Raw genomic sequence first — 21,567 nt, forward strand, 5'->3', positions numbered from 1 at the left:
TCACTTTTGCCCTTCTCATATCTCCGCAACCGTTGCCCTGATCCATGCCAAATTTTGCACACACACTCCTTGCCTGCCAAACCATCAATTCTCACATGACCCTCTTCTAGCGCCACCACGAGGCCGATTCTTGCAAAACACATTTTTGGACACTGCTCCTACAGATTTTGCCCTAAAATCACGCAAATCAGGACACAGTATGTCTACACTCATGTCTTCAACATGGATCTGTCCGATATAGTGCCACCATCAGGACAATTTTTTCAAACACATTTTTGGACACGGCTTCTACACATTTTGCCCTAAAATCACACAAATCAGTACAGAGTATGTCTACACTCATGTCATCACCATGGATCTGTCCCACATAGCGCCACCATCAGGACGATTTTTTCAAACACATTTTTGGACACTGCTCCTACAGATTTTGCCCTAAAACCACGCAAATCGGTACACAATATGTCTACACTCATGCCATCAACATGGATCTGTCCCATATAGCGTCACCATCAGGCAGATGTTTTCAAACACTTTTTTGGACACTGCTCCTACACATTTTGCTCTAAAATCACACTGCAACCTGACGGTCACTTATCTACGGATTAGGGAGTCTTACTGGTAGTAACACCTAGCCTGATCTCAGACTCAGCTCAAAGAGTCCACTCTGAGAGTGGGCGGGGTCTATGGTCTGGAAGCAGGCTAAGTAACACCATGTTTTATAGCAAAGCAATAAGCATAGTATCTGAACAATTATCCATTTAACATAGCACTGCTGTACTGCAATAATGTTAATACTTATGAGGTGGTTGTATTTTTTCCCCCTCCCTGCTCTTCTATGGAGACATTTGTATTGTGCCAAAGGTACCGTCATGTCAGATACTAGACACAGGATCTGACATGAATTTTGACCTGAAGGCCAAGATTCAATTTATCCCCCGAGCAAGCAGGCAGGCTCTATTAGCTCAATGATAACTGGGTACAAATCCAGGGTATAAGAGGAAAGTTACAACTTTGGGGCTCTGGGTTGGATTGCAAATTGAGCTTATTGGAATCACACACACACAAAATATATATATCAGGTTGTTGCAGTGGAGTCAGTTGAGTCACCAAGCACCCATTTGTATTGCACTGTCAATCGCCAATGTGAAAAGTTCATTTAAAAAAAGCGAGGTTCACATGTTTAATGCCAGGGTCACATTTAATCTGAAAACTTATCAAATAACAAATGCATACAAATGTTCTGTATGGAGGATAGTGGCAGTAAATGCACTTGGTACAAATTGATCATGAGAAAATAAAAAGCTACTATGATCACCCATCAGCTGTTGAAATGTGTCGACATGAAGTGGCTTTACCAGATCTCAGGCTGAACTAGAAATGACTACTGTCTCATCATTACTCTTCTAGATCACCTATCAATGATGGCAGTGATATTTGAACACCTGTTCTATTCCTTGAAACTTTTCACTCTGGCAAGTGACAGACGGGCGTTATTTAGATCTTCACCGTTTCCGTTTATTGGCGATGAGAGATCATGAGACCTGGAGATACTATGCAACGCATGGCATTGAGAAATTCAACCCGAAGCGCCTTCCCTTTCTCCTCCTGATGTCTTTAGAAATCTCTTAGAAGGAATGTTTGATATAATCAGCACTGAATGTGCTCCCCAATTAAAATATTCAAGGTCAAATTAAAATGAGTTGGATCCAATGATTTAAAATGATTTTCCCTGTAGCACTTAATTGATCAGCTATGTCTATAAAACAGGCCAAGGAATTACATGACTTATAGACATGAAAAAAAAAGTCACGTTTTAACAAGGTTGCTTTTTAACCAGTACAGTGACACCTGGGGATATTTCTACATGCTTCCGATCTGAAATACATAAGTCAGTTGGTACTTGAGTATTGTATCACTTGCCAGCATCTAGCGCGTTCAGTTTTACATATATGAATGCATGTCTCCACCATACCAAACACCTGCCAAACACCTGCCAGTGGTACACAATAGCCCCTGTCCAGAGAGAAATGCTGGCTAACCAAACTCCACGGTCCCAGAACAAATTAACTCACATCTAGAGGTGCTTGGGATTAACCCGGGGCTCCTGAGAAGTGTGTGAAGTCTACTGTGAGTGCACAAACATGTCAGGTTTGTGACTAAAAAACATTGGGCTGTCTTGTAAAGATGCCACTTAACCCTTCAAGCCACTGAAATACAAACAGAACTTCAGACATCCTCCAGAGATTGGCTGCAAAAAATGACTTTACTGCAGTTTTAATACATGTTATTTTTAAAACCAGCATTTGTAACGTCTTTGCTTTTTACAATGAATCAAATTAAATTGGATTAAAAGGGTGAACAGTGACCCCACCTTTTGTGCAACGACAACAACAAAAAATACACAGGCAGGTAAGAAGGTATATCTTCTCCCCTTTTAAAATCATGTCAGGGGGAAAAATGATTAAAAAGAAAAATCTGTACAGTACGTTTTAATAAAGTCATGAAATACAGGATTTCCTGGCTAACGCAGTCCTGTGTTGAGTGTGTGTGTGTCTCGTGTTGTGTGCGCCACCCTGGCTTTTAAATCGCTCAGTCCTGCTCCTCGTCAGGTTGTGGCTGCAATTACTTTCCCTGTTGTCTTACCTTCCTCAGATCACAATTTTCCTTCTATTTTATCTTGCCTATAGATCCCTCAATTCACAACCTGAATGAACAGTTCTGCTTGTCCGCGGTGGGTGTCACACACTGATTCAGCCAGTCAAGCTTTCTAATAACTATAAAAGGCTAGCCCTGCTAGCCTGACTGGCTCTCTGAATAGTTGGTACGTTGGCTGGCTGTGTTCTGGCTTCCTCCTCTCTCTGTGGAGCTCATTGGGTGATGGTTTGATGGGAGGGGTGAAGAAGGGTTAAAAAGAGGTGGAGAGGGGTCAATGTTGCAGTTTCCTGGCTACTATTGCTATAGCAACAGAGTGGGAGAGGCATCCGTCGTGGCACTGATGATCACTGTTGTGGTTTCAGCCTCTCGGTTCCACAGGTAGCCAGGTGGTTGAGGAGGTGGTGTAGAAAGAGGTTCGGAGATGGAGGGAGGTATTGGTGTGGAGGAAGGGGACAGGAGCTCTCCGACTCTCCTGGAGGAGCGAAGGAGGTAAAGCAGAGGAGATGAAGATGGAGCAGATAGGTCCATACTTCTTTCCAGTAGGAGAGAATTTATATCTTCTCCTTGGGAGGGACGAAAATGGGTAGGTGATAGAAGGGAGTAGAGTGGGAGTTTGTCCGTCTCCTCTGTAGGGGGCGGGGACAGTGACCAATGAGACGACCGGAGGAGGGAGGGAAGGAGGGATTTTATCATCCGTCGGCTACAACCGAAACGAGCAGGTTTTTATGAGCCCAGACGGGGCCGTTTCCTCGGAGACTGCTCTTCCTCCTCATCCTCTTCGTCCTCGTCTTCATCATCAGGATAGTCCACCAGGCCCACCATAGCCGTCTGAGAAAGACATTTTAATGGTTATATTTAGGGAAACAAAAAATTAATTGTCTGATATTTAAGACATTGACACCCAGTTGAACAAATAACAAATTACATTATTTCTTGTTTCCAACATCACTTTCCTCTGTCATCGTTTGACAGTACTCCTACAGATTTTGTCCAAAAATCATGCAAATCAGTAGACTGTATGTCTACAGTCATGTGATCAACATGGATCTGTCAGACTTTCCATATTCCATCCTGATTGGCGAAGATTGGCTCCCAAAGTTAGCAGGATTGGTCCTTTTGAACGAAATGCCACAAATCACGATCGCAGCTTGTGCTTTCCGTTAAATTTTGCACGCACATTAACAAATGCCACCCTTTTCACATTGGCCTGTTATAGCACCAACAGCAAATATATAGCCTATATAGTGCATGGGAGCAGAGTGGGGCTATTAACGGCACATGGACAGACACAGAAATCTTTAACACTGGAGCAGCAGTAGCCTCGTACAGCAGCAGCGTTCAACTTTCTCCATAATCCACACTGCAAGTCAGCTGACCAGTGGCATTGATAGCCCTGCATCCCGCGTCCCTGACGCATATCTTTTATAAAGGACGCATTAAACTAAGCATCACTGCATCCCCAGGACGCATACAACTCTATCCTTCCTGCTATCAGTCATTTCACTGCACCAGTTGAGCTGCATGTGGTGGAGTCTCCACAGCTGTGCGCACTGGCATTATTGATGAGATGATTGAGATTGTCTTGTAAATCCATGCTTCTGTCCTTTATTAACTACATACAAGTAGCTATTTGCCACTATTTGTTAAATTATTATCATCCGTCGTCCCCGATGTTTGAATCCTTAAAACAGGGTTAGATTACAGCCCTAGTGCACTGTGCAACACACACACACACACACACACACACACACACACACACACACACACACACACACACACACACACACACACACACACACACACACACACACACACACACACACACACACACACACACACACACACACTAAACAAGTGTGGTGGTGGAGTAGAGGACTTCTTAACACTTTGCAAGCCACGGGGAGACCCTTAATATTAAAACCGGAATATACCGGACATCTGAGCAAGGAGTCTCAGCCGCGCCGTCTTTTACCGTACTAGGTCATTAAAAATGAAATAAGAGATAATGATAAAAAAAAAACGATCGCTACCCCTTCTCTGTCTCACCACTAGAGCCCGACCGATATATCGGTCAATTCGATATATCGGTCGTTTTGGAGGTATCGGTATCGGTGAATTATTCCACCGATACCGATATATATATATTTTTTTTATTTATTTTTTTGGACCCCATTAAATCTAGTAAACATGATTGCAATCGCGATTTTGCATGTTCCACCCCCCATACAACCCCATCTTTCATACAGGGCAGCTATCTTTGCTTACATAACATGTAAAACATAATGGCTATTTTCTCAAGAATGCCTGAACGGATTTCCAATCTGATTTTTTTGTTTGAAAGCTGTGAACAGCCTGCACAAACATGGTGCATGATCTGTGCATGGGCGTGCATGATCTGTGCACTATAAATGACATGGAAGTCTATGGAGATTTATGGCAGGGAGAACCCAAAGAAGGCATATTTAATTGGCAGTAACTGAGTTAATTGTCTGTAACATGTCTGCGGATAGAGCATGAAACCCTGAGTTATATAGGCCGATGTGTGGGCAATACCAGAATTATCCAGCAGAGTGCAGTATAATAGTCCAAGATGCAAGCCAACACTACTGGAGCTGCTGCCTCTCGTGTGTCGTTCACTCACCACATGCACTGTCTAACTCTGATTTTTCATGTTGCGGTGGAGGAAGGTGTGTAGGCCTATGTGAAAATCCACAGAGAAATATAGATGTCTGACTATAGACTATAGAACTTGTATTGTTTAATTGCTTGGCAATGCATTTACGTTTGGATAAAAGACACATATTAATTCATAAACGAGACAAAACACAGCAGAACCCCCAAATTAAAAGAGTATTATTATCCAACAAGCAATAGAAATTGATAACTGCGACCAAACTTAAAGTTTGACATGAAAAGCACAAAAAAAGCAATAATCTGACCATTTATCCGAGGGGCGAGCTGTCAATTAAATGATCTTAAATGAATAAAAAAAAGATTTTTACAAAACATCGGTATCGGTATCTGTATCGGTGCTCTAGCACTCTCCAACATCGGATATCGGTATCGGTCGGAAAAAATGGTATCGGTCGGGCTCTACTCACCACCCGTCTAACCAATTCAGGCTTTTGCAAATCCCGCCCCATTCTGCCCTGTTACTATGGTGGGACATTAACCCTGGGCAGATTGTTTTTATAGTGGCAGTGAATGGGATTTTTTTATTTTTTCATAGCCTCATTACAGCTATATAAAGTACCAAAGGAAAAACATCTAGGTGATATTAATAAAAAGGGAAGACAAAGGTACAGTAGTTACATTGCAAAACAGGGGGTTTCCCCAAAAATATTATGTTTTAATTTGTTTAATCCCAGTGGGACAGAATCACCCATTGCAGATTCTTTTATAGTGGCAGTGAATGGGATTTTTTTATTTTTTCATAGCCTCATTACAGCTATATAAAGTACCCCAAAACACATATACGTGATATTAATAAAAAGGGAAGAAAAAGGTACAGTAATTACATAGCAAAACAGTAGTTTTCCCCCGAAAATATATGTTTTAATTAGTTTAATCCTCTGGATCAGAGAGAGAATAGAAATAGAAAGAGAAAGCGCATTGCATCTTGGGTAGGAAGAGGACAGCCAGATTATAGTTCTCCTCACATAATAGGCTGGCTTTTCGTAATTCTGCCCATTTAAAATATATGTACCCAATCGTAACTCTTAGTTACATTGATAAGGTCCATGTGAACTAGTCTGTTGAAGCTTATTCATTACAATGATCGCAAGCGCTATGGTCGCGAGCGGCCTGGCCGTGCTCCGCAGTGCGGACAGCCGGTGAAAGACGGCTGCCACTTTCTCCGACTGCAGAACTCCACCCCCGCTTGCAAAAAGTGAATGTATTTTTCTGGTTGGCCAGTCAGGGAGTCTCAGGGACCAATCAGAAGGCTGACAAACGGTGAATTGCATCATTCTTCTCTGCACATGAACCGGAAGTGCTTCTGGTGACTATCCCTTCTCTATAACAAATTCTCCGTTCACTTTCATTGGAGGAGGAAGCGTTAGCATAGCGCATCTCGGGGATGTTTTCGACCAGATCAAAGTTGTCACAGGGTCTTCATATTGACGGGATTACATTCGTTTACCGCGATGTGCACGGATCACGCACGCGAAGCGCCACGGGGGGAAGACGACTCGGGACAAAATCCCCACTCTATGCCAATGGAAATCAAGATATTTATGTTGAGTTTACGACCGGGGGACCTCAAACCAAAACAAACCGGCGGCGCTGGGGGAGGGGGAGTGCGCTAACGTTTATAAACATAATATTATGTCTCAGATCATAATATAATAATAGCAATTTCGGCTGGCATAGTGTTAAAAAGCTTTAGATTAAGATAATTTGCATGCATTGCAATGCAGCCGTGCCCCATTCTGCATCGATGCGGTGAACGTGACATAATTGTTTATAGCCTACGTTTGTTGTTGATTAGCTTCATACTAAGGCTTTAGCACCGTTCCTTGTGAGGCTGAGAGTCATAAAAGTATTAAAGTCATAAAAAGTCGGGCAGTTTTCAAAGCGGAGAATCCACTAATCATCTGCGGTTTACAACAGCTGTTCTACTAAATGCATCGCGTCTCCCCTCCAGTCATCACTCCTGTCACTGCATGGTTGCTCCTGTCACTGCATGGTTGGTTTCTCGAGGATCTTTTTTCTTTTTTTCCCCCCCACTCATTGAAAGTAGCACCGGTGCGACCTTGTTAAATTTTAACTTGCACCTTAAGAAATTAGGTAGCATATGCAACCTAATAGGTCGCACTCTGGAGCCCTGCACATGTGATTGATTGTTTGGTGAACACCAATCTGGCTAGCAATCATCAATAAAAGAACAGCACCCTCTGTTTTCAGAGAATCTGTTCTGGGTATCTCTAATGCCCCGATCACATACGGCTCACAAATGATCAAATAAGGACGTGACATTGGGCTGTCACGATTATGAATTTCTGGAGATGATTAATTGTCGTACAAATAATTTCGATTGTGAATATATTGTCTATTTCTTTCCTTCATTATATGCCACTATGATAGTATGAGCTTTGATAATACTCATACAGTACACAACTTAATGAAGAGCAATTTAATTGCTTTTTGAAATTCCTTTTGAAAACAAACTGCAAAAGTGCAGGGTTTTCAGTGTGTATATAATAGTAACTAAGCACATTTACTTAAGTAATGTACTTAAATACAATTTTGATTTATTTGTACTTTTCCAAATATTGTACTTTTACTCCACTACAATTATTTGAAACCTTTAGTTACTAGTTACTTTTCAGATATAAATGATAAAACATACCCAAACCACTTTAGCCCTATTTTATACCTTGGCTATTTGAAAAAAGCTCATCTACAAGCTCACAACGTTGCATTGCGACAGGTTGTGAGCTTGTAGATCTGCCATTTTTACTTTTGGTACTTAGTACAAACAACACTTTCATACTTTTACATAAGTACATTTTGAATTCCGACTTTTACTTGTGACTGAGTATTACTATATTGCAGTATTGATACTTTTACTTAAGTAAAATATGTGAGAGTACTCTTTCCACCACAGGGTTTTAGCAGGTTAAAACTGCACTGGACAGGCCAAAGGTCTTTTTGACTCCAACTTTGACGGGCTGGACCAGTTCCTGTTGGGACTGGCTGCTGCGGTTTTATTTCCAAGTTCGGTGTATTGTTGTTGTGGGTGTTGGGTCTGTAGTGGCCCTGAAACATGACGGTCGTATCCCACGAAAGTCATTTTTCACGACCTCACCGCTATCTGTGCCCACAGATAGCAGTGCGGTGGTACTTGACTTTGGAACCAAACTTTCATCGTCCATGATGACACAAACTAGTTATCCTAGCCTAGGCTAGTGCATCCGACCAAGACAGCTGTGCGAGGTAAACAACATGTGTGGCTACTGCTGCGTGGTGCGCAACACGATGACGTCAGACTCATCACTAGATGATATAACAGAATTAAATGATGTTTCAAAGAAGAGGTTTTATTTATTAAAATGGATAATTGACGGTAATCGCGAATATAAAGAAATAGTATAATATAATAGTAATAAGCGCGACTGCTGTACCACTTACCACATGAGGGTAATCAGAAAATGTGGTTTATGTGGTCTCAACCAATATGGCGATATAAGGTAGCGATCATAACATAACATACCTTTACAACAGGCGTGGAGGGCAGAGCAGTCGTCTTCACTGGGGAGGCAGTGCTGTTGTTGTTTATGTTGATGTTGTTTGGGGTGCTTGTTGGCGAGGCAGGGGGGATGGGAGCAGTTTTCCCATTGTTGGCACCATTTGTTCCATTTGCAGTTCCTGCAAGTTAAGAGAGGTCCAAAGCGTCATGATGTGCTATATGGCATAAATATAAATGATTAAAACAATGAAAAGAATATCTTGGAAAATGTGTGTTTGCTTCTGGGGGTCCCTGGCACAAAACCTTTTCAGGTGGGGGTCCGTGGTGAAATACATATCATTTGGGGGGTCCTTTGCATGATTAGAGAACTACTGATTTAGAAGGCATTTGTAGAATCTGCCTCAGTATGTTATTTGGCATTGATATCCCACTGTCAATGATTGACAAAATAATTAATTCTATGCTCCTTGACCATAGAAATATTGAAATAGATATGCCATGGGTCTGCCTCCTAGTACTAGCAAATGTTTCCCCTTCATTTTAGCTCCACCCTCTGCATTCGTCACTTCCTGCCAGAAAGTGGGCTTCTTCTTTTGTGTATCGTTGTTTTTTGTCAAATGGAAGACTAACCAAAACACTGGACCTCTGCAGCACTACAGATGTACAGTAAACAAACCTTTAATATGACAGAGCGACATACCTTTTTTGGCCTCCATGTACTTGCCATAGGTGTCAGAGATGTCATCTTCTGCCCGACTCTTCTCCACAGCCTCCCCATCGTCGTCATCTTCATCGTCATTGAACCACATCTCTTCATCCTCATCCAACGACCGTGCATCTCGACGATATCTACAGAAGAAAAAAAGTGGTGGAAAAAAAATCTTGACACAGAAAACGTACTGTAATCAAGTCTACATGGACACTGGGACAGCAGGGCTGCTCCAAATCTCCTTTATAACTTCACATAATATACTCTTGGCGATTGTCATCTTCACAGCACTTTTGGGTAAATGTATTAATATATATCTAAAGAGCACATCACATGATCCAGACATGAAATATCATCCAAATAAGAAGCTAAACAGGTATTTTGTAAAACCAGGAAATGCCAACTCGTTAACATTGAACCGTAATTCATCATCTATTCATGGATATAATGGCAAATACATATTTCATAAAGGAATACTTTTTGTCTATCAATTACTCACCTCGTGAACGCCCACTATCACTTTTTGTCACATGCAAACATACACACAAAATTCAGAAACATTGCCATTCCGAAGATTGACTTCCATTATTCTAAATATCCTACACTGACTGCAGTGACATTTGACACAAAAAAGGGAAATAAAGAGATCAGGCCAAGTCTTGATGGTAAATTAAAAACTTCAAATGGAAGATACAGGGCTGTACAGAGGCAAATGATTCAGTCCTCGCCAATAATTGTATGCAGTCATACCACTGACCTGTTAAGTCTTTGACTCTGTCTGTCTTTCTCCTGCTCGTAGCGGCCCTTCAGGCCCTTGAAGGTCTGGACATACTCGATAGACTCAAGTGCTTTATAGAAGTTGTCCACGATGTGAGCTATCAGAGACTTTACGTCTTCCTGGAAAGTCAAAGAGATGATGGATTAAGTTTAGCACACCTATCACGGTATAAAATGACTCTGTAGGACCGCCAAGCTCCAACAGTAAAACTGATGCTATGTTAATTCATCAAACAATTTGGCGTGGGTCACATCATGTGTGTCTGTACTGACCACTTTAATGAATTCAAAGAGCTCTATGATGGCAGAGTTGAGGAGGTTGTATCGTGTGCCGTTGTCTAGCAGCGCGTTGATGACGGGTTCAAACAGGTTCCCTTTGATGATGTAGCGGTTGTAGTACTCATCCTTCAGACCAATGATCCGCCGCATGAAACGCAGGGCGCCTGATGAATGAGACGTGAACACTTTAGTATAAACACAAGGCTGTTGTTGACGAAGACAGGTGCTCTTTGGTGTCGAGTGCCAACACTGGGAAATACACAGGAAAATACACAACACTCTTAAGGATTAAAAAGCTAGATTGTGCCGGGTTGCTGACTAGATGGTGTGTTGATCACATAATCGGAACATTCCTGGTTCTGTGTGCCCCATGTTTCCCGTTTCTCTACTATCCTAACTAAATAAAGTGAGTAAAAATAGAAAGATGAAAGCCCATTGAACAGGAATTTGGTTTTGGACACTCAAACTGATAGGGGGACCATTTAAGAGGAAACATTAAGGGATGAAATTCAGACTGTTGTGGGGCGCCTACTGGTCCAGGCGCATACCACATAGGCTTTGCGTAGCCTGCAGCTGGTCGCTGGTTCGATTCCCGAGCCCGACCAGATGTCGCTGCGTGTCACTCCCCGTCTCTTGCCCCGTTTCCTGTCAGTCTACTATCCTATCAATAAAGGCAAAAGCCCAAAAACATATCTTAAAAAAAAAAAAAAAAGAATCAGACTGTTGTGTTGTGCATGGACTCACAGAGCGCAAGGAACGTGTGTTTGGAGTTCATGAGGACCAGCACCCTGCGCAGCAAGTCTTTGTTCATGATGTAGGTCTTGATGTGGTACGTGTGGTGCTCCACACAGAAGGTCAGAAGCTCCAGGATCAGCGCTAGTAATTGAGCAGTCTGGAAGTTGTCTGTATGTAGACATAAAAATAAATATTTGCTTACAAAATCCCATGAATATACATAGCAATTCTTTTTTTCATATAATGGAAAAATGTAGGGTATCACGACAGCTATAAACAAGCATCATAACATTGCATTTCATCATTCATGACTGGATGTGGATATTGTGAGTAGGGAGGGACACCTACCGGGACACACAGGGTTTGTTGGCATCTTGGTTGACCCCTCCTGCAGTTCTGAAACACAAAGACATACACAGGACTCAAGTCACAAGGGTTCAATTCATAACTTGTGCACCATGAACTCTTGACATTTTCCCACCCTGATAAATATGGGTAATTATGATTTAGAAGTGTCTGTGCATATTTAAGTCCCAAACTGATTCCATATTTCCACATTGTCATGTTTCCTTCCTTAATTACACAATAGAGGGTATTGCATCACATGCCACTCATCTAGACTGAGTGGCAACTGGCAAAACATAAAGCATTGGCGTTTGGCGCTCGTTGGGAAACTCATATAGACTCCTACTGACTGTTTTTTTGCCACTCAGTAGGCGTTCCCACATAACGTCCAGGTATGATGATGTCACGTGTTTACACTCAATTCAAATGTTGTTACTTTGCATATAAAGATGTTTATTTTCTGAAATTAGACTTTTGAATAGTCAATATGAATATTACTATTGGATTTTACAAGAATTGAGACAGACAGACAGACAGACAGACAGACAGACAGACAGACAGACAGACAGATATTTATTTATTTTACTCACCTTTTGAGATCTTCTCATGGGCAGTGTTAGCCAGCAGCGGGGCAGTCAGGACATGCATGCAGTACTTGTAGAAGAAACTAAGAAATTCGGTCTTCTCGGTTTTCTGATGGGAGGCATGCAAATGAAAAAACAAAAAACTATTAACTTGTCAGTGGTTTGTTGAAGGGGCCATAACATACACTTAACTGCATTTCCCTTATGGGATCAATAAAGGTCTTATCTTATTATAGATTTGCATCATTTGATTAATGAATTTCACTCAGATAAGGTTGATAAGATGTTCGAAAATCAACGTTAAGGGTGGAAAACTTGTATGTCCAAAACCGTTTGTTTTGTATTCATCGTTTTAAAATGATTTAAACTAGTGAAAATAGCCGATCTACAAGCACACAACGCCTCGGGAGGTTTCACCCCGACAGTGACGATATACTACTTTTGGGACTGACATTGGTGGGAGCCAGCATGTTCTCGGGGTCAATGAGTGTCCTCAGCAGGCCCATGAGCTGGACAGCTCCTCCTAGCTCTGGGTCAGAGTCACAAATCATCTGTTTGATTACCACATTGATCAGCAGGACGTCCTGTGTACACACACACAGAGTAACAAATTAGTATCAAATAGTGATGGAACATGCTATACATACAGTAAAATCACATACAAACACTATATTTCTTTGAATGTTTAAGAAATTTAGCACAGACAAAAAACTAAGCATCAAAATCCAGAATATTTAAATGTTACGTTTCCAAACAAGTATAAAAAAAACTCTTATTAGATATTTGGGGCCAGCCCTTCTAGCTATCCTTTTTCTTAGGAAGGAGGGAATCAACCATTCCACCAAAGGATGCTTACATCGTCTGTCTGCTGTGGTTCCTGCATGACAAACTCTCTGACCATGGAAGGGCTGAACTCGACTAGGTAGGAGAAGATGTCTGTAGCTGCCGCCCTCACTTGCAAGTCATCCATACCCTGCTCCCAAACAGAAGATGGACATAGAAAGAAAGAGCATGGAGTGAATAAGAGGAAGAAACCATTGTAATCTGCACTTAAATTACATTTTAAGTTAAATTAAATTATATTGCGAGTGACATACCATGACTATTTCCAGAGCAGGTAGAATGCCTAGATTCGCCAGAGTTTTGAAGAACGCGTCCCTGTTTTGTGGTTGCAACGTTTGTGAAAAAGCACAGAATTCTTTGAAAAAGTTCACCTGGACAGAAGAAGAAAATAAATAATTTTTAATAGGCTTGTCAGTAGGTTAGACCACTGGGTTAATCGGTTCAAGATGATCTATAAAAGCAACATTTACTGAGATCATATTTTATTCCAAATGGAGTTGGCAAAACAAAATTCTGTTTGACCCAAAAGTTTCAAGACTAAAGGTGGTTGCACACTGCACTGCGTGTTTTCGTTGCGTTTTGGAAATCCGAAAGCCGTAGGCCAGGGAGAGAGAGAGGAAAGAGAGAGAGAGCAAGGGACTCAGTGCAACAGCTGCGAAAATCGGAAAAAATCAACCCTGGTCCGAAAATAAATACGAAACCGGCGGCAGTGTGCAAACGTGATTGACATAACGTGAGGTTGATTTTTTTATTCACGCACTCCGAAAATCACTCCGATATTCGGCCCGAAAAACGCAGCAATGTGCAAAGACCTTTAGTCTTTGTTTCAAAGAATAGTGTTAATAGAACATATATGCCCCGTACATGCGGCAACGCGCTGTAGAGAAAACGGTGAGGTCCCGGGATATCGCTGTTGCTTTTTGCCTTTTATCAAGCGTTCATATGCAGCCGAAATGATCTAGTGTCCATGTCACCGTGTGAGCAACAGAAACGCAAGAAGCAACAACGCATGGCCGAGTGGTTAATTTGGTTTTCTGATCCATGTGCCCCGGGTTCGCGTCCCGCTCGGTCACTTCTTTCCGCCACCGCAGACATCCTTTTTTTCCCGGCGATAAAGTTATTATTACATTATTTACATAACTCGGTAACGGCGCTGAGGCGGCTCATCGCCTCCGTCATGGATAATACTTGCTGTCGTTGCCAACGGCTAGATGTGCTTTGAGAACTGTCAGGATGACTGTCAAAAACTTTTCAATTGGTCAGGTCTCCCCTAAGACAATCATTTAGGGAACAGTCATTCAACAAGTAGCAGTCTTTCCTTAAAGGGGAAAAGAACCCTCAATACAACAGTATCTGCCTGAGTTTTGTTTATGTTGATGATACACATTAACCTGATTAAGTTAACTCATTCATTGCCTTTTCAAAATGGCCGCCAAGTTCCTCACTGCCATTCCATGTAATTTTTAGTGCACGGATACATTTTTAGTGCACGCCCGTGCCTAGATCATGCACCGCTTTCAAACAAAAAAGTCCGCTTGGAAATCCGTTCAGGCATTCATGAGATAGAAGCCATTGTTTTCTTCAAATGTAAACAAACATGGCTGCCATTTTGAAAGATGTGGTTGGTATGGGGGTTAAACATGCAATTTCACGATTGCGATCATGCCTAATACATTTTTTGAGGTCCAAAAACGGGAAAACTCGGGAAACTCGGGCCATGGCAGTCTGGGGGTACTGTAATAACTCAGGAAACTCGGGAGGGGGCAGCAAATTAGTTAGGTTGAACATGTGTTGACTTACTAGCTCTCTTCTTTTACTGTCCTCTGTAGCTTCATCTGTCAGCTGTGCAAAGACCTCCGTTAGGAACTTTTCATCCTCCTGGTGCATAAGGAAAACATGGTCATCACAGCTAAACAGAACTAGTCATGGAAAGAGGTCACTTCAACTAAAGCTCGAAATCAGATGGCTTGTGATTGGTTTTCAGTTCTTCCTGTAATGAGATGATCTGAATGAGCAATGCCACAGAACAATACATTCATTCCTCGACCTCTTACTACAAATATTTTTAGGGACATTAGAAACTCAAACTACTGACATTTGATTTATTGGCTCCTGAGAAAACAATGTGACCTAACTTCACCAACAACAAAAAAGAATGGTAGTTATTACTTGGGAGAAATCCATGATTGACAACTTAAGAAAAGCTGAATCCATAACGCCCTTCACACTTTAACAAAGGTTGTACATAATTTAACAATGCGTTTCTATCCAACTTGACAAAAAGCAAACGCCCACAGAGTGACAATGTTACAAAGAGTTGTTCTAATGCAAACAACTTGATTTGATTGATTGGGCGGATGGCAGAGTAAAATAAATTACTTACAATAGGTCGCAATTGTCTAGATAAAACAGTCTGATCACAAAATCACAATAATAATACAAAAAATAATTAACAGATGGTACAGACGAGAGGGTATATTACTGCTAACATTTCTGTGATGGAAACTGGAACTGAACGTTGTAGTGATGTTAGGTACGCATCCTGTATCTGACACATTAATCCAAAAGTGTGCTTGGGGGGGGGGGGGGGGGGGGGCTTTCTGTGTGGAGTTTGCATGTTCTCCCCGTGTCACCTAGGGTAAAAATGTACCCTCAAAAACATGCAGTAATCCTGGTCTCTAAACTGCCTCCCCCTGGCCAACCAGATGGAGGGGAAAAAGAACCGTTTGGAATAACGTGTTCCTTCCACGCGCTACGTCCAGACAGGCAAACTCCCCCCATCAGGTGAAAATAAGCGGCTTGGACTACTCATGCATAGAAGGAAGCATGAGCTCAGTCCGTTGCTCCCCAGGTTGGTTGAGGGAGTGTAGCGCACAAGATTACATTAGACCATTGGCACTGGGTGAAAAATGGGTCGCAAATCGTGGGATCAAAATTATAGAAAATTTAAAAGGAAAATGGTATCAGAAAATAAAGTCAGATTTGGGATGGTATGTTACTTTTTTTTTCAAATACATTCAGCACAGCAATACAACCATAATTTTAACCATATCAGATCAAACACAAGATAAACACATTAATAAGTCATACATGAGGAGGAATTTCCCTTAGACCGACATAATAGACCACAAATTGCATTTGTCATAACATTTTAGGGTAAATGGAAAACAAATGTATTTTTTTTCTATTATTGAGTTGAGACTCAGAATCTTGCTCATGTTGTAGAATATATCTAATCTAAATTTTAGATTAAGATATTAAATTAAGATATTCACTAAGTAAGAAAAAAATGGAAGTCCACTGTTGAATTGTGTCATTAAGTAGATTTAGGCCATATTGCCCAGCAATAAAATAAACCCATTTTAATTAGAGACGTAGTTCAAGTCTGAGGTGAATGCACACCTTACAGTGAAAAGAATCGATACATCCACGTTGAACCGGTGTGCAGTGGTCTTACCTGCAACATACTGACGATCTCCACCTTGTTGAAGAAGATGAAAGAGGTGAGCGTGGACAGGAAGTTCTCCTCAAAGACAGAGGGCGTGGGCAGGATGATGTCCTGGATGTACTGCACACGGTATGTCTGGTGGATCTTCTGGCGCAACTCTGAGTCCGTGATGGGGATCACCTCTTTGAACTTGGCCGTCTTAGTTAGGAACTCGCGGTGGCGTTTGGGCTGCACTAGCGCCGGGTCGTACTCCAAGCAGCCCACCACGTCCATGATGCAGTCGTCAGAGAACATCACCTCGAATAAAGCTGCCTTGTTGAGAAACAGGACGCCACGCACAATCTCGTACAGATGGTGCAGGCCCTCGCGGTTGTCCAGGTCCTCACACACCTGGAAGAGTGCTAGCAGCTTCTTGATGTAGCCGTCGCTCATCAGAGCCAGGGCCAACTTCTCCCGGCGGATGGGCGATGAGAGGACAGAGGTGACCAGGTCGGCGATCTCCTCTAGGCGGGCCGGCTCACAGGCCGGCAGCTCCACAAGGTGGCTCGTCTCTGGCAACTCCTCGAACCGCTCCTCCTCCGACTCATCGATGGGGTCCTGGGTGATCTCCAGTGCTGGGTCCTTCCCCTGCACCTGGTGGGTGGGATAACCCAGGAGCACAAACAACATTATGAATTGGACAGTGAGAGCATTTACATGCACACATACACTCACACTGCAATTTCTGGGAATAATGGTATAATATATAAAGCGATATATTCATATAAAGTGATTGTTAATGCCAACTATTCTAATAACCCAATTTACATCTTATGGTCATAAGAAATCAATTTCCTCCAGTGCTTTACATCTTATTCTACTCTTTCCAGTTTCCACATTCAAAACAAAACAAAGGTTTTTACATGTCAAAAGCATGCATTAACAGAAATATATCGCAAATGTGCTTACAGCTATTTTCATAAAGGGTGTATTGCTGTAATCTAAGGTCTCATTGTTTCTGTGCACTGAAACCAATTCAAGTATTAAAGGAGTAGTTCACCCCCAAAATTACTTTTTTTCTATTGATCACTCATGCCATGGAGAGTAGAGTTCAATAATATTTTTTGGTTTTTGTCACATTCCTAAGACAAAATTTTGATTCGAGTAAATTTACCCCCATTGATTCCGGATGGTGACCCGTTTCGAAACGGGTCACCATCCGGAATCAATGGGGGTAAATTTATTGTTATCACATTTTAGTCTTAGGAATGTGACAAAAACCAAAAAATATTATTGAACTCTACTCTCCATGGCCTGAGTAATCAATAGAAAAAAAGTCATTTTGGGGGTGAACTACTCCTTTAAGTGTACAAAGCAACTGCTCTCTTAACCATGTTGGGACAATACATCTAAAATCCTTTAATACAACTGTGTTAGATTTACCTGACATATCTTCTCCCAGATCTCATCGCAGCCAGCCTTTTCCTGGAAACTTAGAGCCAGGTCATAATTTTCCGCTTCTGACCAAACAATCAGTGTGTCCTGGGTGATGGACAAAACAACAGCAAACAGTTCACAAACAGGTGATCCTCAACCCTCTCCCTCACACACAAAAGCTTACTTATGCTTGAAAATACCATGGTATCGTTTGTAACCTGTGTAAAATTGCTTTGTTGCAAAGGAAAAGACACAGCTCCCCTTCTCTTCATTAAATTCAAACGGCCAGTTGGGAGGAAAAAAAAAATATCTTGAGGTTTCCTGAAGAATGTTCTGACACAGGGTGTGTCTATAGTACAGGTATTATATTACAGCCATTAGCAGAGTACTGAAATTGCTTGATATCTATGTGTCAAATGGGCAATTTGGCCAAATGACACATTTCTACTATGAACATTTTTGTAGTAGGGACTGTAATTTTCCAAACACCAAATATCTAGTATCACATTCACAACGCACTTACTCAAGCAATGTGGATTTTAACTTCCCCAGACGATGATGCTTTCTTTCCCACCCCCTTCCAACAAGCAGCATAACTACACTTACTTGTTGTTTCTGATATGCAGTATTTGGACTGATTTTTGATTCCAATAGCAGCGAACCTAAAACACAAAAGAGTGAGTTTAGTTTTCAGTCGTAGTAATCACATGGAATTCCAACTCAATTCAACATGAAAAAGCCAACTGATGACATAACTAACATTATGCTTTAAAGCTATACTGTGTAAGTTGCTCAACTAGTGGTCAGTAGCGTCCGCGTCTTTCGGCCGTTTTTCGCCGCGGACCGGGCCTCACACCCCCGCGTCACCCCCGCGTCTGCCTCCACCTCGCCGAGATCTATCTTTGGAGGGGTCCCTGGTTCCTGTGCGTTCAGGCATTCCGGAGAAACGGAGTGTTTCACCCGAGTATAGATAGAGACACACGGGCGCCTACAAATATGGCCGCCCTATTGTGATAGCTAGCGACCCCACTTCAAGATGCGCTGTGATTGGCCGGCAGTGTATAACCCTCGCTGTGATTGGCCGGTAGTGTATGATGACGTCATTTTGCCGGGAAATCCCGCCCCTGTCACTGCTAGAAGAAAATATATAAAGAGAAGGCTTCAGAAGCTGAAAATAACAGAGTGGGTGTTCTAAAACTTTAGCGATTTAAGAGTTAGGACAATTTTAAGATTTGTTTTATAAAAAAAGTTACATGGTATAACTTTAATGTAAACAATGTGGTAAAGCATGGCTTCAACACAACCTACATGACAAATAGCTGACATTAGTTTCACAACTTTTGGTTATCTACATCAAGGATCTCTATGCCGTAAATATATTATCTAACGATACTAGACTCAGGCACTCCCCCCTCCAACTATAACTGCTAGATCAGTGGTTCTCAAACATGTTCATGTCAAGTTCCCCCAAATTAAACCCTATTAGCCCACGGAACCACATTTGAAAAGATATGCCAGGGACCCCGATAAGAGAATATTTTTATGGCTCTAGCAGTGGTTCTCAACCATTTTAAATTCAAGGACCCCCCAGTTTAACATGCATTAGGCTACAGACCCCCATTTAATTGCATTTCTATCTCTGAGACCACAAATATTATATCGATATCAAATCAATATTAATTTAACTTGGAGAGTGTACAAGGTTCCATTTGTACACTCTGAGTTACAGACCCATAAAAGGTCCATTGGTTCCTAATCCTAACTATCATTTAGATGGGGACCCCCTGGAAATCCCTCAAGGACCCCTGACCCTGAGAACCAATGTGCTAGACATCAAACTGGCTGCCGATCCATTGCTAAACTAAATAGTATTCACTGACTTGCAGAGTGACCAAAACCAACAACAGTTGTTAGTGACAACTCTTGATGCTACTAACCAATAAAACTGACGAATAGATTACACATTTGCCATTACACTAGCCACTGGAGATAAATGGGCTAACCATAGCCTGACACAACAACGTTAATGTATACTCTTTATAAGTCGTTAGGCACAAGCATTGCGAAGTGTTGTTCGCACAAGAAACAACATCACGTTTTTTCTCAACTGAGAAAACAAGTCGTTTCTGTACACGTCGCGTGCGAGGGTCGCAGCTACGACGAAGTCACAAATTAGCCTCTACACCAGTGGTGAAAAAAGTACTCACATTTGTTACTTTACTGAGTAAAAGTATCAATACTGCAATGTAGAAATACTCTGTTACAAGTAAAAGTCTGGAGCACAATATTACTTGAGTAAAAGTAGAAAGTACTCGTTATGCAGAATGTCCTATTTCAAGTTTTCAAATGTATATAAATAAACATCAGTTTGAAAATAGATCTACAACAAGCTCGTAGCAGATGAGACGCATTGTGAGCTTGTAGATCTGCCATTTTCAAATGGACGAAATGTATGTATACCAGTGATTTGAGCTGTCATGAAACTGTACCTTTTTTCTATTGCAAACTGCTAATAAACTCTTCAATTAATATAGGGTTTACATTTATGCATATTTTGTAATAATCAAAATCTTCAAAATAACTATAGTAAAGTTTTTAAATAAATGTAGTGGAGTAAAGGTACAATATCTGCCTCTGAAATGTAGTGGGGTAGAACTAAGTAAAAGTACTGAAATTGGACATACTCCAGTAAGGTACTACAACAAACGCCTCAAAAACTGTACTTTAAGCACAGTACTTGAGTAAATGTACTTACGTTACTTCAACGCCACGGCTAGGCTAACCATGCTAACTACAATGTTGTAAACTCACCGTCCGACTCGGCCCGCACCAACAGCGAGATTCCCTTCAGCCGCTCCACGAAGGTGGACGAGACGTGCCCGGTGCCTCGGTCGTCCCACTGCCGGTCCTCGTTCAGCGTGTACACCTTGACTCTCCGCCGAGTGTCCGACATGGTTAGCACCAGAGACAACAAGCCCCGGAGTCAGGAGCTAGCGGCGCTAGCTGCTAACAGGCTATCGGTTGTGTTTCTTCTCTATCCTCGACCTGCTAACTTTGTTTCTACCCGCATGTTACCTCACAACAACACACGGGCTCCTCGTTTGTTTCGCTGTCAACGAGAGGGGTCCTCCAGGCGGCCCGTTCGACAATAATGTCGCCACGTTCACGACGTTTAAACGCTTTTTCCGCCGAGAGGAGTCTTGCTGTCTGAGGGGAGAAATTGTTGACAGAGAACACAAACAACTACAGGACGGCCTCTACGCTACCGTCCACAGGGCGCCATCTTGTAATGGGATCTGGTTCTTGTTCTTCTCCACTGCCGCCGCGGGGGGGTTGGGTACTTTTTTAGAGCCTGGAATATCGATTCAATTCAAAGGAAGCTTTATTGGCATGAGAAAACATTCGTTTACAACAGGGGTCTTCAACGTTTTCAGGCCAGGCAAGGACCCCTTGGTTTCTAAGAGAGAGATGAAGCGGGGACCCCCACAACCTTTTCAGAGATTCCATATTGTTTCATTGTTTGACAGCACAATCATCAGTGTATTTTGGATTCATGTCAATTTGTGTTTTCAGATATTTAACCACT

The 21,567-nt window shown here is 41.9% G+C and overlaps 1 protein-coding gene across 1 annotated transcript; it reads right to left on the bottom strand.

Annotated features, from left to right (window-relative positions):
- Positions 1-1,185: 1,185 nt before the first annotated feature.
- ppp4r3b (protein phosphatase 4, regulatory subunit 3B) lies at positions 1,186-21,263 on the bottom strand. Its single transcript, XM_080741201.1, has 16 exons — positions 20,793-21,263; positions 18,588-18,643; positions 17,988-18,086; positions 16,575-17,198; positions 14,918-14,995; positions 13,372-13,488; positions 13,131-13,247; positions 12,727-12,858; positions 12,281-12,383; positions 11,694-11,741; positions 11,355-11,513; positions 10,605-10,774; positions 10,312-10,451; positions 9,546-9,694; positions 8,870-9,024; positions 1,186-3,483 (listed from the first exon to the last, which is right to left on the bottom strand). Exons 1-16 carry the CDS (start codon positions 20,932-20,934, stop codon positions 3,379-3,381), a joined length of 2,394 nt encoding a protein of 797 aa, XP_080597327.1. The 5' UTR covers positions 20,935-21,263; the 3' UTR covers positions 1,186-3,378.
- Positions 21,264-21,567: the final 304 nt, after the last annotated feature.

This window comes from Nannobrachium achirus (genome assembly GCF_963921795.1).
Source record: "Nannobrachium achirus genome assembly, chromosome: 13".
Lineage (NCBI taxonomy): Eukaryota > Metazoa > Chordata > Actinopteri > Myctophiformes > Myctophidae > Nannobrachium > Nannobrachium achirus.

Coding starts and splice junctions, on each gene's coding strand:
- ppp4r3b (XM_080741201.1), bottom strand. CDS start 20,934: ATGTCGGACACTCGGCGGAGAGTCAAGGTGTACACGCTGAACGAGGAC. Junction 13,248..13,371: donor CTGCTCTGGAAATAGTCATG/GTATGTCACTCG, acceptor GTTTGGGAGCAG/GGTATGGATGACTTGCAAGT. Junction 10,775..11,354: donor ACACACGTTCCTTGCGCTCT/GTGAGTCCATGC, acceptor CTCATTCATCAG/GCGCCCTGCGTTTCATGCGG.